This window comes from Bombina bombina, chromosome 4 (genome assembly GCF_027579735.1).
Source record: "Bombina bombina isolate aBomBom1 chromosome 4, aBomBom1.pri, whole genome shotgun sequence".
In the NCBI taxonomy this organism is placed as follows: domain Eukaryota; kingdom Metazoa; phylum Chordata; class Amphibia; order Anura; family Bombinatoridae; genus Bombina; species Bombina bombina.
The window spans coordinates 306,994,379-307,016,192 of NC_069502.1; the positions used below are offsets into that span (position 1 = coordinate 306,994,379).

A 21,814-nucleotide genomic window follows, 5' to 3' on the forward strand; every position below is an offset into this window, starting at 1 on the left:
AGCCTTGGCATATGTAGAGTTGAGATTCAAATTTGTAAGCTAACTGTTTAAACTGTTGGCACTCACAATTTTTTTTTGTGTGGCTAGAGCGCTGATTGGAGAAAAGTTCAAACAAAAAAACTTATTTTGAAGTGGGCGGCTGGACTGTATTTATTTCATTGCTACAATAAAAAGTAAGTTAAAGCGCATCTTTGTTACAACTGATAAATTAAAATCTAAAATACTGGTAACATTCCGTATCATTTTATATAAAGAGGAAAGTTTACTATCACTTAATCTAACTTCTTTGTAATTGAAGACAATACAGGGCAATAAGGATCAATGAGTAGCATTATGGAAATGTGGCCATTTGTGGTTTTGTCATCATATCCCTACACTATAATTCGAGCCTGATGATGCATACACACATTTTAATCAACAGAAATCTACAATTAAATTAACCCCTGACTAACAAAATAAAGGCAATGTTACATGTGCATCCACTTTCTAATCAAAAAATGACCTTCATCAAGATTCCTTGATTGATATGATCGAAAAGTTATTACGTATGCACCAGGCATGATGAAGGTCAGTTTGAGATCAAGTTGTCTCTATTGTATTTGTGTAATGGTTCTTTTACATAATCAAAACTGTTTTACAACCAGTTTGCTTGCTTTGGTAAAAGCTATGAAGTTTGTCATACAGCATTGAGCAATCTCTGACTAAAACTTGGTAGATTCTGATTTAGATTATTCTCCAATTGGTATAAAAACACCATTATAGCTGATTAGACTTAAAATAATATTTATGATATTTATAATATCAAGCAGTAAAAATATGTTTTAAATACCAAGCACACTTTAAAGATGTGAAGGATATTTACTTGAGGAGCAAGTAATATGATCTTTAAAAACATTGTACAAAAAATTATAAATGTTTGTCAATGAAAAAGCATATACAAAAGTATATAACAATGGAGAATTTTATGTGTGGAAACAACATTAAAGGGACACTGAACCCAATTTTTTTTCTATCATGATTCAGATAGAGCATGCAATTTTTAAGCAACTTTCTAATTTATTCCTATTATCAAATTTCCCTCATTCTCTTTGTATCTTTATTTGAAATGCAAGAATGTAAGTTTAGATGCCGGCCCATTTTTGGTGAACACACTGGGTTGTTGCTTTCCATGGTTCTAAACCAAAAAAATATCTTAGATGCCTTCTTTTTCAAATAAAAAAAAGCAAGAGAACAAAGAAAAATTGATAATAGGAGTAAATTAGAAAGTTCTTTAAAATTGCATGCTCTATCTGAATCACGAAAGAAAAAAATTTGGGTTCAGTGTCCCTTTAAGGCCTCTATTCAAAAATATGTGCAGCGTATTTTCAAGCAGGTTTGATTTAATTCATATACACCTAGATTAAGAGTCTTGCGCTAAACAGGGTGCAAAACGAACGCAACAAAAGTTGCGTTATTTCCCCCCTCATATCGCTGCCATTACGAGTTTCTGAAAAGCCTCCTTGTGCATGCAATATGGTGGCGTTAAGCTCCATACCGCACAAAAGCCGAGGGCTAATTTGACGTGCTCGTGCATGCTTTCCCCCATAGACATCAAGGGGGAGAGAGTGTTAAAAAAACTAACACCTGAAGTGCGGAATGGAGATCGCCGTAACGCAACCCTTTTGATGTCTATGGGGAAAAAAGTTACATTTAAACCTAACATCCTAACCTAAACCCCTAGTCGAAACACCCCTAATCTGCTGCCCCAGACATCGCCGACACCTAAATAAAGTTATTAACCCCAAATCTGCCGCTCCCGACATCGCCACCCCTAATTATTACTATTATTATACTTTATTTATGAAGCGCCAACATATTCCGCAGCGCTGTCCATGGATACAATTCATATAAATAAAACAATACAAGACTTGTAAAAGACAGGACAAAATTTACAAACACATACAGGAGGAATTGAGGGCCCTATTCCCGTGGGAACTTACAGTCTAGAAGGGTAGGAGGTTGATAAACAGGAGGTGAGGACTGCAAGATTGAGAAAGATGTTAATACAGAGTTAGATAAGGGAAATGTTAGGTAAGTGAAATTAATTTATTATTTAGTTGGGTGGTAGGCTTCTCTAACAAAAGTTATTAACCCCTATTCCACCGCTCCCTGACATCGCTGCCACTATAATAAAATTATTAACCACTATTCCCACACACCCGACATCGCCGCCACTATAATAAAGCTATTAACCTCTATTCCGCTGCTCCCCGGCATCGCCACCACTCCCCCTAACTTTAAATTAAAATTACAATATAACTCTATTTAAATAAATAAAAACTTACCTGTGAAATAAAAATTAAACTATAAATTAACCTAACATAACTATTCTAATAAAATAAAAAAACTACCAACTAAAATATCTAAGTTACAAATTAAAAAAAACTAACTCTACGAAAAAAATTTAAAAAATCTAAATTACAACAAAAAAAACAAATCCTACGAAAAATTAAAAAAATCTAAGTTTACCATAAATAATAAAAACTCAATTACGAAAAAAAAACAAGATTACAAAAAAATAAAAGAAATGATCAAATATAAAAACAATTACACCTAATCTAATAGCCCTATAAAAGTTAAAAAGCCCCCCAAAATAAAAACACCCCCTAGCCTACAATAAACTACCGATAGCCCTTAAAAGGGCCTTTTGTAGGGCATTGCCCTAAAGAAACCAGCTCTTTTACCTCTAAAAAAATGCAAAGTCCCCCAACAGTAAAACCCCCCACCCAACCAAACCCCCAAAATAAAAAACCTAACGCTATAAAAAAACCTAAGCTACCCATTGCCCCTAAAGGGGCATTTGTATGGGCATTGCCCTTAAAAGGACATTTAGCTCTTGTGCATTGCCCTTAAAAGGGCATTTAGCTTTATTCCAAGTGCCCATCCCTAATCTAAAAAGAAACCCCACCCAAACCCCCCCCCAAAAAAACTAACACTAACCCCAAAAGATCTACTCACGGTTTCTGAAGTCCAGACTTTTCAGGCGGCGAGGTCTTCATCCATCCCGGGGCATCTTCTATCTTCATCCGGGCGAAGCGGAGCTATCCTGGAAGCTGATCCCATCCTGCGCGGAGCGTCCTCTTCATACGGTCACCGCAGTACACTGAAGTTGAATATATTTAAATAGTGTTGGCGATGTGGGTAGGCAGCAGATTAGGGTTTAATAGGTTTATTTAATAGCCACGATGTGGGTGGGCGGCAGATTAGGGGTTAATAGGTTTAATATAGTGTTTGCGATGTGGGAGGTGGCAGTTTAGGGGTTAATAGGTAGTTAATAGGTGTTAGTGTACTTTGTAACAGTTTAGTTATGAGTTTTGTGAAACATTTTTGTAGTACGTTATTGCTTTTATGCTGAAATTGCCATTTTCTCAGCGTTAAAAGCTGCAACGCAAAACTTGTAATCTAGGTGATAGTATTTTATGCAGGTTCAAAAAGAAATGGAGTGAAAATACACTGTCAATATTTATGAGAATGGCAGCGAGTTTTCAAGCAGTGTTCAAAAAAACCCAGGCAGTGTTTTCAAGCAGTGTTCAAAAAAACCCAGGCAGTGTTTTCAAGCAGTGCTTGAAAATACAAGCAAAGACTTTTCTAGTTTTTTTTGTGTTTGTTTTTTAGAGGTTTTGTATTTTAAGCATTTTTTGTAATAGTTTGTATTTTTCTCTGTAAGTTAAGGGTTCCTTTGTGTGCCTGGAGACATTAAATATTTAATTAAAAAATAATGAATAATGCATAAGCAAGTACTTTTTTTCTGCTCTGCTTTTGGTCCGACTTCCTCCATTGCTAAAAATGGTGTTTGCCAGCAAGAAGGTAGCAAAGATTTGCAGCGAGAATACAAACACCACTGGCTTTTTAAATAGCATTCAAAGGCAATATAGCTGCCTGAACTGTGAAATATTGCAGCAGTGTATATTTTCCGCTTCAGCCAAATAGCTGGATAATATATCGGCCAGACCATTTGATTTGATCGCCTCCTGATTTTAAGGTGAGTTTTGTTGTGAATCAACTATCTAAGATTTTTTTTTTTAAATTCCCCTTCAAGCACAATGTTTTTGTTTTTTAGTTGTCAATATACTCAGTTTATTTGATTTGTGTAAAATGCAATCAGCTTCTAAAATATATTGGGTTAGATTACAAGTGGAGCTCTGATTTATCACTTGCCCGTTTACAGGCGAGTGATAAATAACTAGCCATTATAAGTGACAGGTTATTGCTACCGGGAACTCGCGGTAGCAATTAGCGCTCTGAAAATGTAACCAGAGATCAGATAACTGGTTAATTTTCAAAATGTCCCCCAATTGCCCCCAAAATACTGTGTGTTCTTTATAAATATATATGTATATGCTTATATACTTATATATTTATGTGTTAATATGTGTATATACACATATAAATGCATAAATATATATGTATATATTCATATATATATATATAAATTTGCTGCCCATCGCTGTGCAACTTAACCCCTTCGCTGCGCTAGGTTGTCATGCTGTGTCTATCTTCCTATGGAAGGTCGTGTTCGCATTGCACCTAACTTGTAATACCGGCGCACATTTGCATGCACTGGTATTACTGAGTGGAACGCAAATTTTGCTAATCGTAAGCAATATTTTGCACTCCACTCATATATAACAATACTTAACGATACATTTAAGTGCAGTAAATACAGATAACCACTTCAATACAGAAACATTTAAAAGTACCTACTTGTAAGCACTGTGCGCCTCTTGCATTGCTCTTCTACACCTCCATGTTTCTTCCCAGATAATGTAAATGGTGTTTCAAACACAAATCGATTAATATTGTGATGCTTTTCAAAATCTGTTTTTCTGTCTTCAAGCTCTTTTTCATCAAAATAGGGCGTGACATACGTAACTTGCACATAAGCATATTTGGGGTCAAGATCCTTAGGATTTACCTGCGTTAGTAGAAAACTGTTAACATCTCTACAAAAATACATATTTTCTATATGGTACATCAGTGAGAGATTTGGGGGTCCATTATTTTCTAAAATATATTGTTGTCCACAGATTAAAATATTAAAGATATAAAGTGTCTCTTCTTTTTTGCAACGGTTTAAACTAAATAAAAGTTGAAATCAATTGAGTTTACTATTTATAGGGACACTAAACCCAAAAAAATGTCTTTCATAATTCAGTTAGAGAATACAATTTTAAACAACATTTGAATTTACTTCTATTATCTAATTTGTTTTATTTTTTAGATATCCTTTGTTGAAGAAATAGCAATGCATATGGGTGAGCCAATCATACGAGGCATCTCTGTGCACCCACCAATCAGCAGCTACTGAGCCTATCTAGATATGCTTTTCAGCAAAGAATATCAAGAGAATGAAACACATTAGATAATAGAAGTAAATTAGAAAGTTGTTTAAAATTGCACACTCTTTCTAAATCATGAAAGAAAAAAAAATGGGGTTTCATGTCCCTTTAATTATTACAGGTGCTAATTAGCAGGTTTTCAAATTCAGGTTTTGCATCTGTACAAATGTTTCAGTGTCATGTTGAGGAAAGCACACACTGATTATAGTGGGTAATACTTTTTTAAATGAAAAAAAATGTTATCTATGTATCAAATGTGAAGTCTGACACTAGGGAATATACATTTTAGATACACCTGTAACTTATATATGGATTTGTTGCTTGATAAATATTTATCACCTTCAAATACAGAAAAACTGTTTAGTCTGTGCTGCTAAATTTCAACTTTAAATAGAATCAGTATGATTAAGGTCTGATTTATGGATTTAATATTTTATATGATCATAAAACGTTTCCTAAAACCACTAAAATAATATGGCCTAGATTTATAAATTAAAATATATGTTCACATTGTTATATTTTATGAGACCTCGTACCAGAAAAATATATTTATATTATTGTTTGCTCTAAGGAGCTAATTTATCAAAATATCTAAATAAACCTCTTTGCTTGAAAAAAATGTTTTTTGATAAATTAAAAGAAAACTAAACCCAAAGTTTTTCATTCCTAATTCAGATAGAGGGGCCGTTTTATTAAAGTGCAAGCAGACATGATACAATGTAGCGTATCATGTCCGCCGCACATCGATAAATGCCAACAGCATATGCATTTATCACTGCTTGTGCAACGCCGCGTCCTGCAGATTCGTATAGGATTGGGCGGATTGATGTCCTCAGCCTCAGAGCAGGCGGATAAGTTATGGAGTAGCGGTCTTTAGACCGCTGCTTAATAACTTCTGTTTCCGGCGAGCCTGAAGGCTCGCGCAGAAACAGGGGCATCAAGCTCCATTCTGAGCTTGATAATTCGGCCCCAGAGCATGCAATTTTAAGCAACTTTCTAATTGACTCATATTATCAAATTTTCTTCCTTCTCTTGGTATCTTTATTTAATAAGCAGGAATGTAAAGCTTAGGATCTTAGGAGGGCCCATTTTATGTTGAGCATCCTGGATAGCGCTTGCTTATTGGTGGATACATTTAGCCAACAATAAGCAAGCGTAACCCAGGTTCTAAACCAAAAATGGGCCGGCTCCTAAACTTTACATTTCTGCTTTTTAAATAAAGATAGCAAGAGAACAAAGAAAAATTGATAATAGGAGTAAATTACAAAGTTGCTTAAAATTGCATGCTCTGTCTGAATCATTAAAGAAAAAAATTGGGTTTAGTATCCCTTTATTAATATAAAAAAAATCATCCTTATATAGATAATCACACAGACTGTATTAGAATTGCTGTTGCTTGAGAAGTTTAGGTATAGATGAAATTATAAATGTATTTACAATGTTTCTACATTTATGGATGAAATTGTGATAAACCTGGTCTTAAACTAGATTTATTTAAACAGAACTGCATTGACTTCACTACCTTGTTAGAATCCTGAATAATCTTGACATTGTCAGCTCCAAATTTATCAGCATACAGCTTGAGCAGCCTTTGAGAAATTTCTGATAACCCAGTTAGTTTTGGCTCCTTATAAATATATTCTTTGCCTTCTTCCTCTTCAAAGAAACCCTGAAAAGAAGTTGTTTTTGTGTTTTAGTGAGAGACACAATAGAGGCAGATTTAAAAAAACTGCAGTAAATCTATTTAACAATGCAGAGCTTTACATTCTGTGGTTTGGAGCAGTCACAAAATATAGCGTATATAGGGAATTTTAGATACCAAATAGGTTGTGTATATATATAAAAAAAATTACTTGTTACATCCAGGGCAAAAACCCTTCATGCGCCAAAATGCATCCAAAATAGTATTTACTGTATTCTATTAGAATGTAACATGCAGTCAAATGTAGGTAGCTGGACACCATTTGGCCATTTTATGGAACCTACACGATGAACCGGTAAAACAACCATAAAACAAATTAGAAAATAACTCTTTCACGTTTTATTTTTTTAATGTTTGTTTTGTAATCACCAAATAACAGCATTTCATAATTCATAATGGACAATATGATAAATTATGAAGAAACAAGGGTGCTGAACAATGATTTATTTTGTAGACAATAGCACCCCCATGTGGTTATTCTCTTGTAGTGATACTGCTGTAGTGTAGTGCTCATATTTACTCTGCTGCTTATAAATGCACAGCATCTAGGTAAGGTAAAGATTAACTGGATTAGAAGATTTGAAGGAACTGCATGTTTGTACAATACATAAACTCATGTTACATTAATGTGTCCCTTTTACAAGGCACTTTAGTGGATAGCAACATTTTCCCCCAAAATGAAAAAATGCTTTTAAGAGAAATGGGATAAAAGCATAGTCCCCCGCCGCCCAATACTAACAAAATAATTATAAATATACAGTATCTATATATATATATTTAGATGCAATAATAAATCACAGTAAGAGAGGTCCCTTTATAAATAATTGTAAATCCAGGGGTTTTGTAAGATACAGTATATATCTAACATGCATGAATATAGGCATAGGAGTTCTGCACAGCTATTGTTCTCTTATGAATGTCATAAACTAAAAGATGAAGGTAACATAGAATATTAAAGGGACATGAAACCCAATTTTATTCTTTCATGATTTAGAAAGAGCATGTAATTTTAAACAACTTTCTAATTTACTTCTATTATCTATTTTGCTTCATTCTCTTGATATCACTTGCTGAAAAGCATATCTAGATATGCCCAGTAGCTGCTGATTGGTTGCTGCACATAGAGGCCTTGTGTGATTGGTTCACACATGTGCATTGCTATTTCTTCAACAAAGGATATCTGAAGAATTGAGCAAATTAGATAATAGAAGTAAACTGGAAAGTTGTTTAAAATTGCATGCCCTATCTGAATCATGAAAGTTTATTTTTGACTAGACTGTCCCTTTAAGTATTATAGAGCATATTTTTGATAAACAATTGTTTGATTACTAAATCGAATCAGCGTGTTTAAAAAAAAAAAGACTTTATAGTAATACAAAATAAATCTATGTTCATTCAGCGGCAAAATATAGTTAATGCCATAGTTTAAGTTCCCAACAAACATTAAAAAGCAATGGAATAAATGATGCCCCCATCAAACATATATATATATTTTGGGTGTTGGAGTTTAATTTCTGCATTTCCATGCTTTTAATGTTTGAATGGACAATTCAACTCTGGCAACATATTTTTTGTTGCCACTGAATCTATAAGATTTAGAAAATAGTGTTAAAAGGGCCATGACACCCAAATGTTGAAACACTTTAAAGTGAAGCAGCATAGCTGTAAAAAGCTGACTAGAGAATACCACCTGAACATCTCTACCTGAACATCTCTACGTAAAAAAGACAGATATTACCTCAAAATGTCCTAAGTATTCACACCACTTTAAGGACTTTAAGCAGCAAATCAGTATGCCTGTCCCGGGACCTGCAAGGAAATGTGTCTCATGCACACTCATGTTATTTCCCTATTCAGTTTAATATAGTTTACTATGAAATCATATGAGATCACAGTAAAAGAGTTAATTGGCTGCTGTTCATTTCTTCCTTCTTCTTTTTTTAGCTGCAGCTGGGCAGTTACTGAATTATAACTTTTTACACAGCACTTACTCTGGTGAGCTGAGGAAATTGTGAGGTAAAATATCTTCCTTTTTTACATAGATATTCTCAGGTGATATTTTTCTGTAAGCTTTTTACAGTTATGCTGCATCACTTTCAGGTGATTTAGCATATGAGTATTATGTCCCTTTAAGTAAATGTCCTTTAAGGAATGTATAAGTAATTACAAAGTACTTTGTTCAACCAAATACTCACTTCTGAAGCGTTTTAGTTGTTCCAAGTACTTTAGTTTTCCCTCACAGATATAGAAGGGGCTGAGCTTCTACCCACACATCATATATGTCTCTCACACACCCATAATATCACTCATACTCACTTTCTCAAACTCTAACTCACTTGTTCACTTTCTTCTTTCTCACTTTATCCTGCAAACTACAATTCACACAATTCTCATAAAAAATTGCTAATCTCAAACTCTAACTCATTCACTTACCACTTTCTCATTCACTCTATACTCAATACAGCAAACTGCAATTCACACAATCCTCATCAAAAATTGCTACTAAGCAATATACTGTATATATGCTGTCCTCTCATGAACTACTCTGTTTCCATAGCAATACTTCCCCATCTAACTCTCCTGTGTCTAGTCATACCCGCTCCTACAAGTCTCACTCTCATCTTCTGTCACTCTCACTGCTACTACTGCTTGCTGCTGGTGACGTCTCTCCTAACCCTTGCCCTGCAGCAATCACCACACTTTTACACTCTCGCTCAGTCTCCCACAATACAAACTCAAGGTCACGCGATCCCAACAATCTCATCTCCATTAACCCACAGCGTTAATCCCCTCTCTTTTCTTGTGCCCTCTGGAATGCACGCTCTGTCTGTAACAAACTTACAACTGTTCACGACCTGTTTGTTTCTAATGCTTTCAATCTTCTAGCAATTACTGAAACCTGGCTATCTTCCTCTGACATTGCTTCCATTGCTGCTCTAACCCACGACAGTCTCCACTTTAGCCAACACTCAGGCCAGGTGAGAGACAAACTGGCGGTGTTGGAATCTTACTATCCCCCTCCTGCTCCTGTCAGCACCTCCATCTTCATCCATCTCTCTCCTTCTCCTCCTTTGAAGTCCACTGCATCCGCATTTTCTCCCCCCTCTCCCTCAAGAATTCAGTTATCTATCACCCTAATGGACTAACCTCCCAATTCCTCGACAACTTTGCTGCCTAGCTTTCTCACTTTCTCTCTACAAATTCACCTGCTCTAATCCTAGGGGACTTCAACATCCCCATTGATAACCCATCTGCCCCTGCTGCCTCTAAACTTCTCTCACTCACAAACTCCTTAAGTCTCTCACAATCCACCCTATTCCCTACTCACTGCGACGGACGCTCTCTTGATCTGGTATTCTCCTACCTCTGCTCCCCTTTTGATGTCACCTGTCGCCCATTTCCCATCTCAGACCACCATCTGCTCACCTATAATCTTAATGTACATGCTAAACCTATTTCTCCCCCCTGCCTCCGCACCTGTAGAAATCTGCACACTGTGGATCCTCTCCAACTTTCTAACCTTATTCAAAAATGCGTATCCTGCCCTGACCTTGCAACAAACCACTATAACAATACTCTCTCCTCTGCACTCGACACCCTTGCTCCTCCACAAATACGCAAAACCCCTCGTTGTCAGCTCCAGCCCTGGCACTCTCAGCAAACACGCTATCTACAAAAATGCTCATGTGCTGCTTAACATGCCTGGAGGAAATCCCACTCTGAACCCGATTCCCTACACTATAAGTTCATTCTTTATTCTTACTCCTCTGCCCTTCACTTAGCCAAGCAAAACTACTTCTCTTCTCGCATATCTTCTCACTCATCAAACCCTAAACATCTTTTCTCCACTTTCAACACTCTCCTCTATCCACCTGCACCACCCCCTTCATCTGACGTTAGTGCTCAAGACTTGGTAGACTACTTTTTCAACAATACACTTACCATCCGTAGTAACATCCCACCTCAAGACTGCAACTTTCCATCTCCGCCCTCGGTGACCCCCTCCAACACTCTCAGTACCTTTCCCCCAACCACTGAGAATGAAGAGAGTTCCCTAATATCTTCCTCACACCTCACTACCTGCCCACTTGACCCTATCCCTTCACATCTAATACCTTCTCTGTCCTCTACCCTCACCCTAGCTCTTACTCACATATTCAACCGATCCCTTACTACTGGTTCATTTCCATCATCCTTTAAACATGCAAAGGTCACCCCCATCCTCAAAAAACCCTCCCTTGACCCCAATTCTCCTGCAAACTACTGCCCCATATCACTGCTTCCACTAGCTTCTAAAGTCCTGGAAAAACTAGTTTTTGATCGCCTAACACACTTCCTATCCTCCAATTTATTACTTGACCCCCTGCAATCTGGCTTACATCCCCAACACTCAACTGAGACTGCCCTCACCAAGGTTACTAACGACCTTCTTTCTGCTAAAAACAATGGCCACTATTCTATACTTATTTTACTTGACCTGTCTGCTGCCTTTGACACTGTTGACCATCCCCTCCTCCTACGGACTCTCAGCTTCCTTGGGCTCTGTGACATTGCCCTCTCCTGGATCCACTCTTATCTCTCTAATAGGTCCTTTTCTGTCTCATTTTCTGGCGACTCCTCCTCTCCACTGCCTCTGTCTGTTACAGCACCTCAAGGCTCTGTTCTAGGCCCTCTACTCTTCTCTATTTATACTTCCTCACTGGGTAAACTTATCAGTAGCTATGGCTTCAACTATAACCTCTATGCTGATGATACTCAGATCTACCTATCCACCCCTGCACACTCTCCTTCTGTCCTTTCCCACATCAGTGACTGCTTATCTGGCATTTCTTCCTGGATGGCCTCTCACCACCTAAAAATCAACATGTCCAAGACTGAGCTTCTTCTAATCCCCCCATCTAATTCTACTCCAGTTTCTAACTTTACTATCACTGTTGGTGACACCACTATCTCCCCATAACCCCAGGTCCACTGCCTAGGAGTTAACTTGACTCCAATCTGTCCTTCATACCTCACATCCAATTGCTCTCTTCATCCTGTAGCAACCACCTACGCAATATCTCCAAAATTTGTCCTTTTCTGAGTGCTGAAACTACTAAACAGCTAATTCCTTCCCTAGTAATCTCCCGGCTTGACTACTGTAACAACCTACTAGCTGGCCTTCCTCTCTCCCGCCTTCCCCCCACCTTCAATCCATCCAAAATGCCTTGGATATGCTAATCCACCTCTCCCGATGCTCTGTATCTGCTGCACCCCTCTGGGAGTCCCTTCACTGGCTCCCCATTCACAGCAGAATTAAATTAAAAATTCTCACTCTGACCTACAAAGCCCTTACCAATGCAGCCCCCCATACCTGTCCTCACTCATCAACAAATATACTCCAGTCTGTCTCCTAAGATCCAACAACGATCTACTCCTTGTCTCTTCTTCCATCACCTCCTCTCATGCTAGACTACAGGACTTATCTCGTGCGGCACCAACCCTCTGGAACGCACTTCCTCAAGCTGTCAGACTTTCCCCCAACCTCTCCTCCTTTAAACGCTCCCTAAAGACCTTCTTGTTCAGGGAAGCCTATCACCAAATCAGTAACTAATGAATTCCACTGGCTTAATAGTTGCCCTCATCTAACTCCACACTAACATCATTCCCACCTTTGCAGTCCCCACGTCCTGTTTCTCACCCTCCTACCCATTTAGATTGTAAGTTCCCACGAGAACAGGGCTCCCAATTCCCCTGTATTTGTTTGTTAAATTTTGTCTGGTGTCTCATATTGTACTGTCCTTTTATCTTTGTTACCCATGGACAGCGCTGCGGAAGCTGTTGGCGCTTTATAAATAAAGAATAATAATATATATTGTTACAGTTTGGCAAATCGCTTATGTTATAGTCCCATTTCAATGTATATATTGTATGTATGAGCATATTTATGTATTTGTATAATATTCTAGTCATAATATTAGCCATGAGAAATATAGAAGCTGTATATCTTTCTATGCCCTATTTCAGTTACAAAAGCTATGAAGTCTTTTGTTTACTGCCCTGTCTCAAGAACAGAAGCCATACAAGCCTTTTTGTTTACCATGCCCTGTCTATCTCAAAAAGAATCAAGATATGGTAAACAAAGGAGTTATTTTCTCAGGCTTACTCCCATTCAATATAGTCACCAAATGTTTACATGTAAATAGGAGTCTTTCATGTACCTGTTGGGGTGTGGATGGTAAATAACAGGTTATCATGGACAAAAGAACATCTGACCTTACAATCAGAACAGCTGTCCAAGCCATATGATTTATAGCTATCCACCCCCTACAATAGCCCCTATTTACAAGTAAACAGCTAGGACCAATGGCATTCAGTTTTCCAAATATGGTGAGGCGGGAACAAATGAACCAATTGTATCAAGAGTAATACTAACAGGTGGGGCAAGGATTGAATATATAGTAGAAGATTCAGTTAGTCAGGAGGAGGACAGAGGGGAGGATGAGGACAGGAAGCTAGCCGAAACATCCAGACTGTCCATAAGATAATCCCAAGGTACCTATGTCATGTATGTTTGTGTAAATGTATATTTGTCTGATAAGTAAATGTTAATTGTTATTGTCTTTAGGCCTATGCATTGAATATTGTGCCATTTTATGTTTTATAGCTGATCTAATAAATAATTGTGTATTTTGAAACCAACAGTAATTTTAAGAGTCTTATTACATTGGATTATTTATCAGTTTCTCATCTATATGTGTATTTATCTAATATTTTAAACTAGAAACATAGTCAATTCTATCTATTAATATAATATAGAAATATTTAATCCCATAGCTACAATTTGTACATTGTAAGCCCATTTTTAGCTAAATAATAAGCCAGATTTCATATAATTTTTGCCTTGCATGGTCAAGAAAACATAACGTATATATATATCTGGATTAGTTAGAATTTAATTGTTAATTCCTCAATGAGCCATAAAAGCTGTGTAAATAAACAGATATATTTTATGGACGTATGCTATATTGTCACTCTGGGATAAAAATCAGAAAATATTGCATAAATATACATATATATATGCACTTTACAAGTCAGATTAAGGATCTAAAATTCCTCATATTAAATAACCTTTAAGACTAAATATTATATTTGTACTCTAAAAATTATTACTCTTTTAAGAGTTCTTTTAAGAATATATATATATATATATGTATATATATATATATATATATATATATATATATATATATATATATATATATATATATATATATATATATATATATATATATATATATATATATATATATATATATATATCAGAAGCAAAAAGTCTAGGTTGCATATCTTATTTGCATATCTTACCCGGAATCTTCTCTCGTGCATTGGTAACAGTGTATACAGGGTATTTCTGGGTAAAGGCAAGTGGGGATACTTGTCTAGACGTTCTAATTGCCTGTGCAATAATTTTGTTGCTTTACTTTTATGGCATGGAGGATTTTAATCTCATGCTTTTATCTCCACCATTACTTAAATGAATATTGCTTTTGCCCTGGAACAAGCTTCACTTAGCAGCAACTCAAAAACTATCTTCTACTGAGGAGTTCTAATGACAATTAAATAGTTGTTAAGGCTGCACTTTATCCAATAGGAATTGCTATACTCTACACAGTATAAGGGGCATAAAGCCTGAGATGTTGCATATTTAATTTGGAAATCTTACACAGAATCCTCTAGCGCAATAGTAATAGTGTATACAGAGAAAGCAACAAAAAAAGGTGATGCAAATACAATGCTTGTCTAATAAATTTTTGAAAGATAATAAAGCCTAAATTTGTTGTATTTCTTTCCTCAGCTTTTTATAATTTGTGTTACTCTATTAACAGGATGACAGAACACAATAAAGAATTACATTTCAGCAATAAATGCCATTTCAACAATAAATGAGTCATGAAACACCTGCAACAAAATAGGCTTTAATAATTAGAGTCTTTTTTTTATTTATACATTGAACACTGGGGACAAATTCTTTTTCTGAGAAAAAAAAAATTCTGACAAAAATAAAAAGCTAAGATAAATAAAACAAAAAACAAAGAACAACTGTTTCAAATGGTATAAGTTATACCTTATTATACAAACCTCCATTCTATATTTAAAAGCAAAGGCCAAAATAAAAAGAAAACAAATACCAATAGCGACCAGTACATGGGAGGAAAAATAAACAAGATACCTGGGCCTCGATCCGATATACGGCGCTGGTTTCGGCGCAAGCGTGGAAACCTGCACCGCCCCTAGTTTCAGCTCGCAACTTGAGCTATCACATATACAGCGCCGTCAGATGCTAAAGTGCCGTAAGTCTGACAAACCAGCGATAATAAAACCAGCGATAAGAGCTCCTGTAATTCTATTGGCTATTCTAATCAGCCAATAGAATTACAGTAGCTCTTATTCTATTGGCTATTCAAATCAGCCAATAGAATTAAAGTAGCTTGCATTCGATTGGCTGATTTGAATTTGAAGGCTCAAATCAGCCAATAGGAATTCAAGGGACGCCATTTTTAATTGCATCCCTTGAATTCCTATTCAGTGTACGGCGGCGATTGCATGAAGAGGATCCTCCATGCTCCGGCTCCGGTCTTCAGTTCCAGCGATCTTCAGTTCCAGCGTTGCCGATCTTCAGTTCCAGCATTGCCGGTCTTCAGTTCCAGATGGACAGTCTTCAGCTCCGCGGTCATCGGTCTTCAACTCCTCCGCTCCGCGCCGGCTGGATCCTGGAAGAAGATGTCGCCGCATGGAAGAAGACTTCTCCGCCTGGAACAGGACCTTCTCCGACGGTCTTCAGGACAGGTAAGGAGCACTTGGGGCTTAGACTTAGGTTTTTTAAGGGAGGATTGGGTGGGTTAGAGTAGGGGTATGTGGGTGGTGGGTTGTAATGGGGGGGTTGTTGTTTTTTTTTTACAGGCAAAAGAGCTGATTACTTTGGGGCAATGCCCCACAAAAGGCCCTTTTAAGGGCTGGTAATAGAGCTGTTTACTTTTGTAATTTAGATTAGGGTAGGGACATTTTTTTATTTTGGGGGGGCTTTGTTATTTTATTAGGGGGCTTAGAATAGGTGTAATTAGCTTAAAATTATTGTATTTTTTGTAATTTAGTGTTTGTTTTTTTTGTAATTTAGTTTAGTGTAATTAATTGTATTTTAGTTTAGATATTTGTAGTTTATTTAATTTATTGATAGTGTAGGAGTATTTGTAACTTAGGTTAGGATTTATTTTACAGGTAAATTGTTAATTATTTTAACTAGGTAGCTATTAAATAGTTATTAACTATTTAATAGCTATTGTACCTAGTTAAAATAAATACCAAGTTACCTGTAAAATAAATATAAACCCTAAAATAGCTACAATGTAATTATTAATTATATTGTAGCTATCTTAGGGTTTATTTTATAGGTAAGTATTTAGTTTTAAATAGGAATAATTTAGTTAATATTATTAATATTATTTAGATTTATTTTAATAATAATTAAGTTAGTGGTGTTAGAGTTAGATAGGGTTAATATAGTTAATATATATAATATAATAACTATATTAACTATATTAACCCTAATATAATTAGGGTTAATATATTTAATATAGGTGGCGGCGGTATAGGGGGATTAGATTAGGGGTTAATTAATTTAATATAGGTGGCGGCGGTGTAGGGGGATTAGATTAGGGGGTAAAATATTTAATATAGGTGGCGGCGGTGTAGGGGGATTAGAATAGGGGGTAATACATTTATTATAGGTGGCGGCGGTAAAGGGGGATTTAGATTACAGGCAAAAGAGCTGATTACTTTGTGACAATGCCCCACAAAAAAGCCCTTTTAAGGGCTGGTAAAAGAGCTGATTACTTTGGGGCAATGCCCCGCAAAAAGCCCTTTTAAGGGCTGGCAATAGAGCTGGTTACTTTGGGGCAATGCCATGCAAAAAGCCCTTTTCAGGGCTATTTTTAATTTAGTTTAGGGTAGGGACAGTTTAGTATTTTAGGGGGTAATAAATTTATTATTGGTGGCTGCGGTGTAGGGGGATTAGATTAGGGGTTAATGCATTTAATATAGGTAGCGGCGGTGTAGGGGGATTAGATTAGGGGTTAATACATTTAAAATAGGTGGCGGCGGTGTAGGGGGATTAGATTAGGGGGTAATATAGTTAAAATAGGTGGCGGCGGGGTAGGGGGCTCACATTAGGGGGTTAGACATTTAATGTAGGTGGCGGTGGGGTCCGGGAGCGGCGGTTTAGGGGTTAAACACTTTTTTAGGGATGCGGCGGGGGATCGCGGTTGACAGGTAGATAGACATTGCGCATGCGTTAGGTGTTAGGTTTTATTTAGCAGCTAGTTTAGGGAGTTACGGGGCTCCGATACACAGCGTAAGGCTTACTACGCCTGCAATTTGTGGCGAGGTGAAAATGGAGTAAGATTTCTCCATTTTCGCCACGTAAGTCCTTACGCTGTATATTGGAAACCAAACTGCGCTGGTTTGGTATACCTGACAGGTAGATAGACATTGCGCATACGTTAGGTGTTAGGTTTTATTTAGCAGCTAGTTTAGGGAGTTACGGGGCTCCGATACACAGCGTAAGGCTTACTACGCCTGCAATTTGTGGCGAGGTGAAAATGGAGTAAGATTTCTCCATTTTTGCCACGTAAGTCTTTACGCTGTATATTGGATACCAAACTGCGCTGGTTTGGTATACCTGTCTATGGGCCAAAAAACTACAGCCAAAGGCAGAAATATACGAGCGTAACTTCTATGTTACGCTGTATATGTGATACCAAACCAGCGCAAATTTTGGCGTCGCCGGCTTTTGCGGGCGACGATTTATATCGGATCGGGCCCCAGGCTTCCAAGTGCATGATGATAAACAAATAAAACTTTATTTAGAATAGAAAAAAAAAACAATACAAATTGTCATTGTGTTAAGGGGAACTCAGTAATTTACAGAGATCTGAGGAAATGACAACCTCCACAAGCCATGAGGTAGAAACTGACAATGTAGGCAATAGATTTAAAGGGACATGAAACACAAAAATTTTATTTTATGATTTAGATAAAGCTTTCATTTTTATTTTATATAATGTGCTTCATTCTTTTGGTATCCTTTGTTGAAAATCATATCTAGATAGGCTAAGGAACTAGCTGCTGATTGGTGTCTGCACATATATGCCTCTAGTGATTGGCTTACAGATGTGTTCAGCTAGTTCCCAGTAGGGCATTGCTGCTCCTTCAAGAAAGGATACCAATAGAATAAAGCAAAATTGATAATAGAAGTGAATTAGAAAATGTTTACATATGTATGCTTTATCTAAATCATGAAAGAAAAATGTTTACATATGTATGCTTTATTTATGTCATGAAAGAAAAATGTTGGGTTTCATGTCCCTTTAAGCAATTGTAAAATCAACAGCTTCCAATGATACACTGTATAACCTAGTGAGAGCCTTTATGATGACCATGAGGGATGACTAGAATCTTGCATCATTTATTTTTATTGATATGGATGCAAAAATAACTTACCGCATGCAATCATATAAGTATTTTTATTTTAACCTGTATTTGTTTCTCTGAACAAAACTAAATTAGGAGATGGCTTAAATGTCTAAAACAGCCTTAGGTAGAAACTCATTAACTCAATGAACTTCAATCTGAAGTAATGGTTGGACAATTTTTAGGCATGCTTCCCCATAGATGGTTATCTTTAAGGTTCAAACAACAGATCCATTCATATTTCTGGTACTAGAAGTAAATGTACCCCCTATCTAGGCTGAATATTAGCCACAGTGTGTTAAATAGGCCCAGAAGTCTATGACAATGTAATTCATAACAGACAACGTAGAAACTTCAACCCTTTAGGGCATTTGTGCTTAATACGTTAAGGGAACCATAATTGTATTGTTTTATATGGATTTCTCATGTGGTACCATTAAAGTAGAAAACACTCCATGCTTGATAACATGGTATATATATATATATGGACACTTTCCAATAGCATCTTAATATCTGTTTGTTCATTAATTCTAGTATAACATGCTCCTAGATAATTGCCTATATATAGCTTTGTTCCAATCTATCAGTTGTTTTTCCTTACAATCATTTATACAATGGGGTTAAAAACAGCCTCCCTTAATCAGAATCACTTAGCCATAAAGCCCCTATGGGTAAAGTCTTAACTGAAGTTGCATCCACATAGAACTTGACTTGTTCACTGTAAAATTGATCTGATGTCCTGGATCAGTTTAATGCTTTTAATTGCTCTTACAATGTCAATATAGCAGAATTTAGCATGAAAGTCTTGGCACAGACAAATAGTTCTGAAAATGCTGATGAACTAAGTAAATCACAATTTATCAGCAAGAGATGCCTGTTGTCCATTGCCAAACTTATTCTGCAATGCTGCTTTCCAACCTAGAATTACACCAGGTTTTCAGACATCAGTCATTAACATATATATCTGAATACTTGCTTCATATTCCTTAATGTATACTTATGTATGTAAGAACACAAACTCACCTGTCCAGCAGACAACCTTGCAATCCTCTACCCCTTTATTGTTTGTGCATTTGTCTTTTTAATATATTACTCTGTAATTATGCACCTGTTGCCAGAATGCTGTAAACTATGCTGATGATTTATTGATATTTGATAATAATGTTTTCTCAATAATAATAATAGATATAATACAATAAGGCATCATGACAGATCTAAGTTGATGGATCATTTACAGTGATCCATATAATTGACCTTTTTCAAGTTAATATGTTCTGTCACATCTACATGCTGTGTCTAGTTAGTTAGTAATACTAAAAAGGACTTCAATGCAGAAACTGCAAAATCAACTCTCTTTGAACCTCTTGCACACAGGATTAACATATTTTATAATACCAGGGTACACTTGCTCTCACTGGAGCTTAAATAAAAAAGCCATTTGTATAGTATAAGAATAGTGCAATTGCAAACATCTTCATAATAATAGTGGTAAAAATTAATTTAGATGTCTCTATAACATTAACAATTATAAACCGATCTGAATTTAAATAAAATGTTATGTATTTAGGAATTCTTTCAAGTTTTTGTTCTTAAAATTCCATCAACAGTAAGTAATGTCGCCTTCACGCATCCAAAGGGAAAAAAAACATGCACACCAATCAAAAACATGCATAACAAAGTGATACTGGTAGGAATAACCACAACAATCTTCAAGGCACATACATCATTAAAAGGACACTGATTCTGAACCCAAATTTTTTCTTTCGTGATTCAGATAGAGCATGCAATTTTAAGCAACTTTCTAATTTATTCCTATTATCAATTTCTTTTCAATGTTCTTCATTCTCTTGGTATCTTTATTTTAAATGCCAGAATGTAAGTTTAGATTCCGGCCCATTTTTTGTGAACAACCTGGGTTGTTCTTGCTGATTGGTGGATAGATTTACCCACCAATAAACAAGTGTTTTCCATGGTTCTGAACCAAAATAATAGCTTAATGCCTACTTTTTAAAATAAAGAAAGTAAGAGACCGAAGAAAATTGATAATAGGAGTAAATTAGAAAGTTGCTTAAAATTGCACGCTCTACCTGAATCATGAAATAAAAAATTTGGGTTCAGTGTCCCTTTAATCACTCAGCACTCATAAAAAAGGAACAATCAAGAATGTGTAGATCCGCATTCCTCAGAGGTACAAATAAAAATAATGTTTCAAGCAACCAGTGTGGTAAAGATGAAAAATGGGGCATACTAGGTTAATAAATAATATTGATTCATAACAAAAGAGAAGGTTTTTGCACTTTCACCTTAAAGTGGATCCATTTATGTTGGTGAGTGTCAATCATTTAGTTTCAATTTCATGGTACAAGCAGGGTATTCTCACATTTTCTTTAATTGAGATTACTTGGTTAATTTTCTATCATATTTAACATTGTTTAAAAAAAAAATTTCAGGGTAGATAAATGGTTGTCAACTGCATTTAGTATACAGGTAATTGTGAACGCACATTTCAGATTAGAGGTGTTTAATAGCCCTTTTTGCATAGATCAGGATCTAATATTTTATTTCTTTATTTGTTTGTGTTTCCAGATGCCATGAACTGATCTATTGATCAGTTTCCAGATGCCATGAACTGATCTATTGATCAGTTTCCAGATGCCATGAACTGATCTATTGATCAGTTTCCAGATGCCATGAACTGATCTGTTGATCAGTTTCCAGATGCCATGAACTGAGGAAACAGCCAGTTGTAGGCTGAGAAACATGTTGCTTTTAAAATAAAAATATTATTTTTAACTAATACACTTGCTGCTGGTTTTTATCTGGGAATCCATCTATACTCCTGCATCAGTTTTGGGAGCAATCTTATTTGCTAAAACCTTTGAAACAGTCAGCTGGGCAGCTGAGAAGTTCCAGTCTGTGTATATTGCACCTGGAGGTGCTTTGATACATGAACCAGGAGGACCTCACTGGTGAAGAAGTACTACAGAATTATATCTGCGTCTGTTCAGTTTGCTGGGCAACTGTGAGGTTCCAGTCTGCTTCCTTGCACTTTTTGGTGCTATTCAATTGTGAGTATTAGTCTTACATATTTCGCTTGTCCCTTGGTATTGTGGTATTAGGCCATTGGGCGCCTCTGTGTTTCTATTTTCGTTGTAAGGGGAGCACAGAAATGAAAATCAAAGCAAACAATAAAAAACAAAAAAGCAACATCATGCTGAAAGTCACA

General features: G+C 36.3%; 1 protein-coding gene across 1 annotated transcript in view; it reads right to left on the bottom strand.

Moving 5' to 3' along the window:
* Positions 1-21,814, bottom strand: part of DOCK10 (dedicator of cytokinesis 10) — a 618,846-nt gene that overhangs the window by 84,542 nt on the left and 512,490 nt on the right. The window contains 2 exon segments of the mRNA XM_053710021.1: positions 4,744-4,954; positions 6,901-7,047. Of these exon segments, the coding sequence (XP_053565996.1) occupies positions 4,744-4,954; positions 6,901-7,047 (358 nt within the window).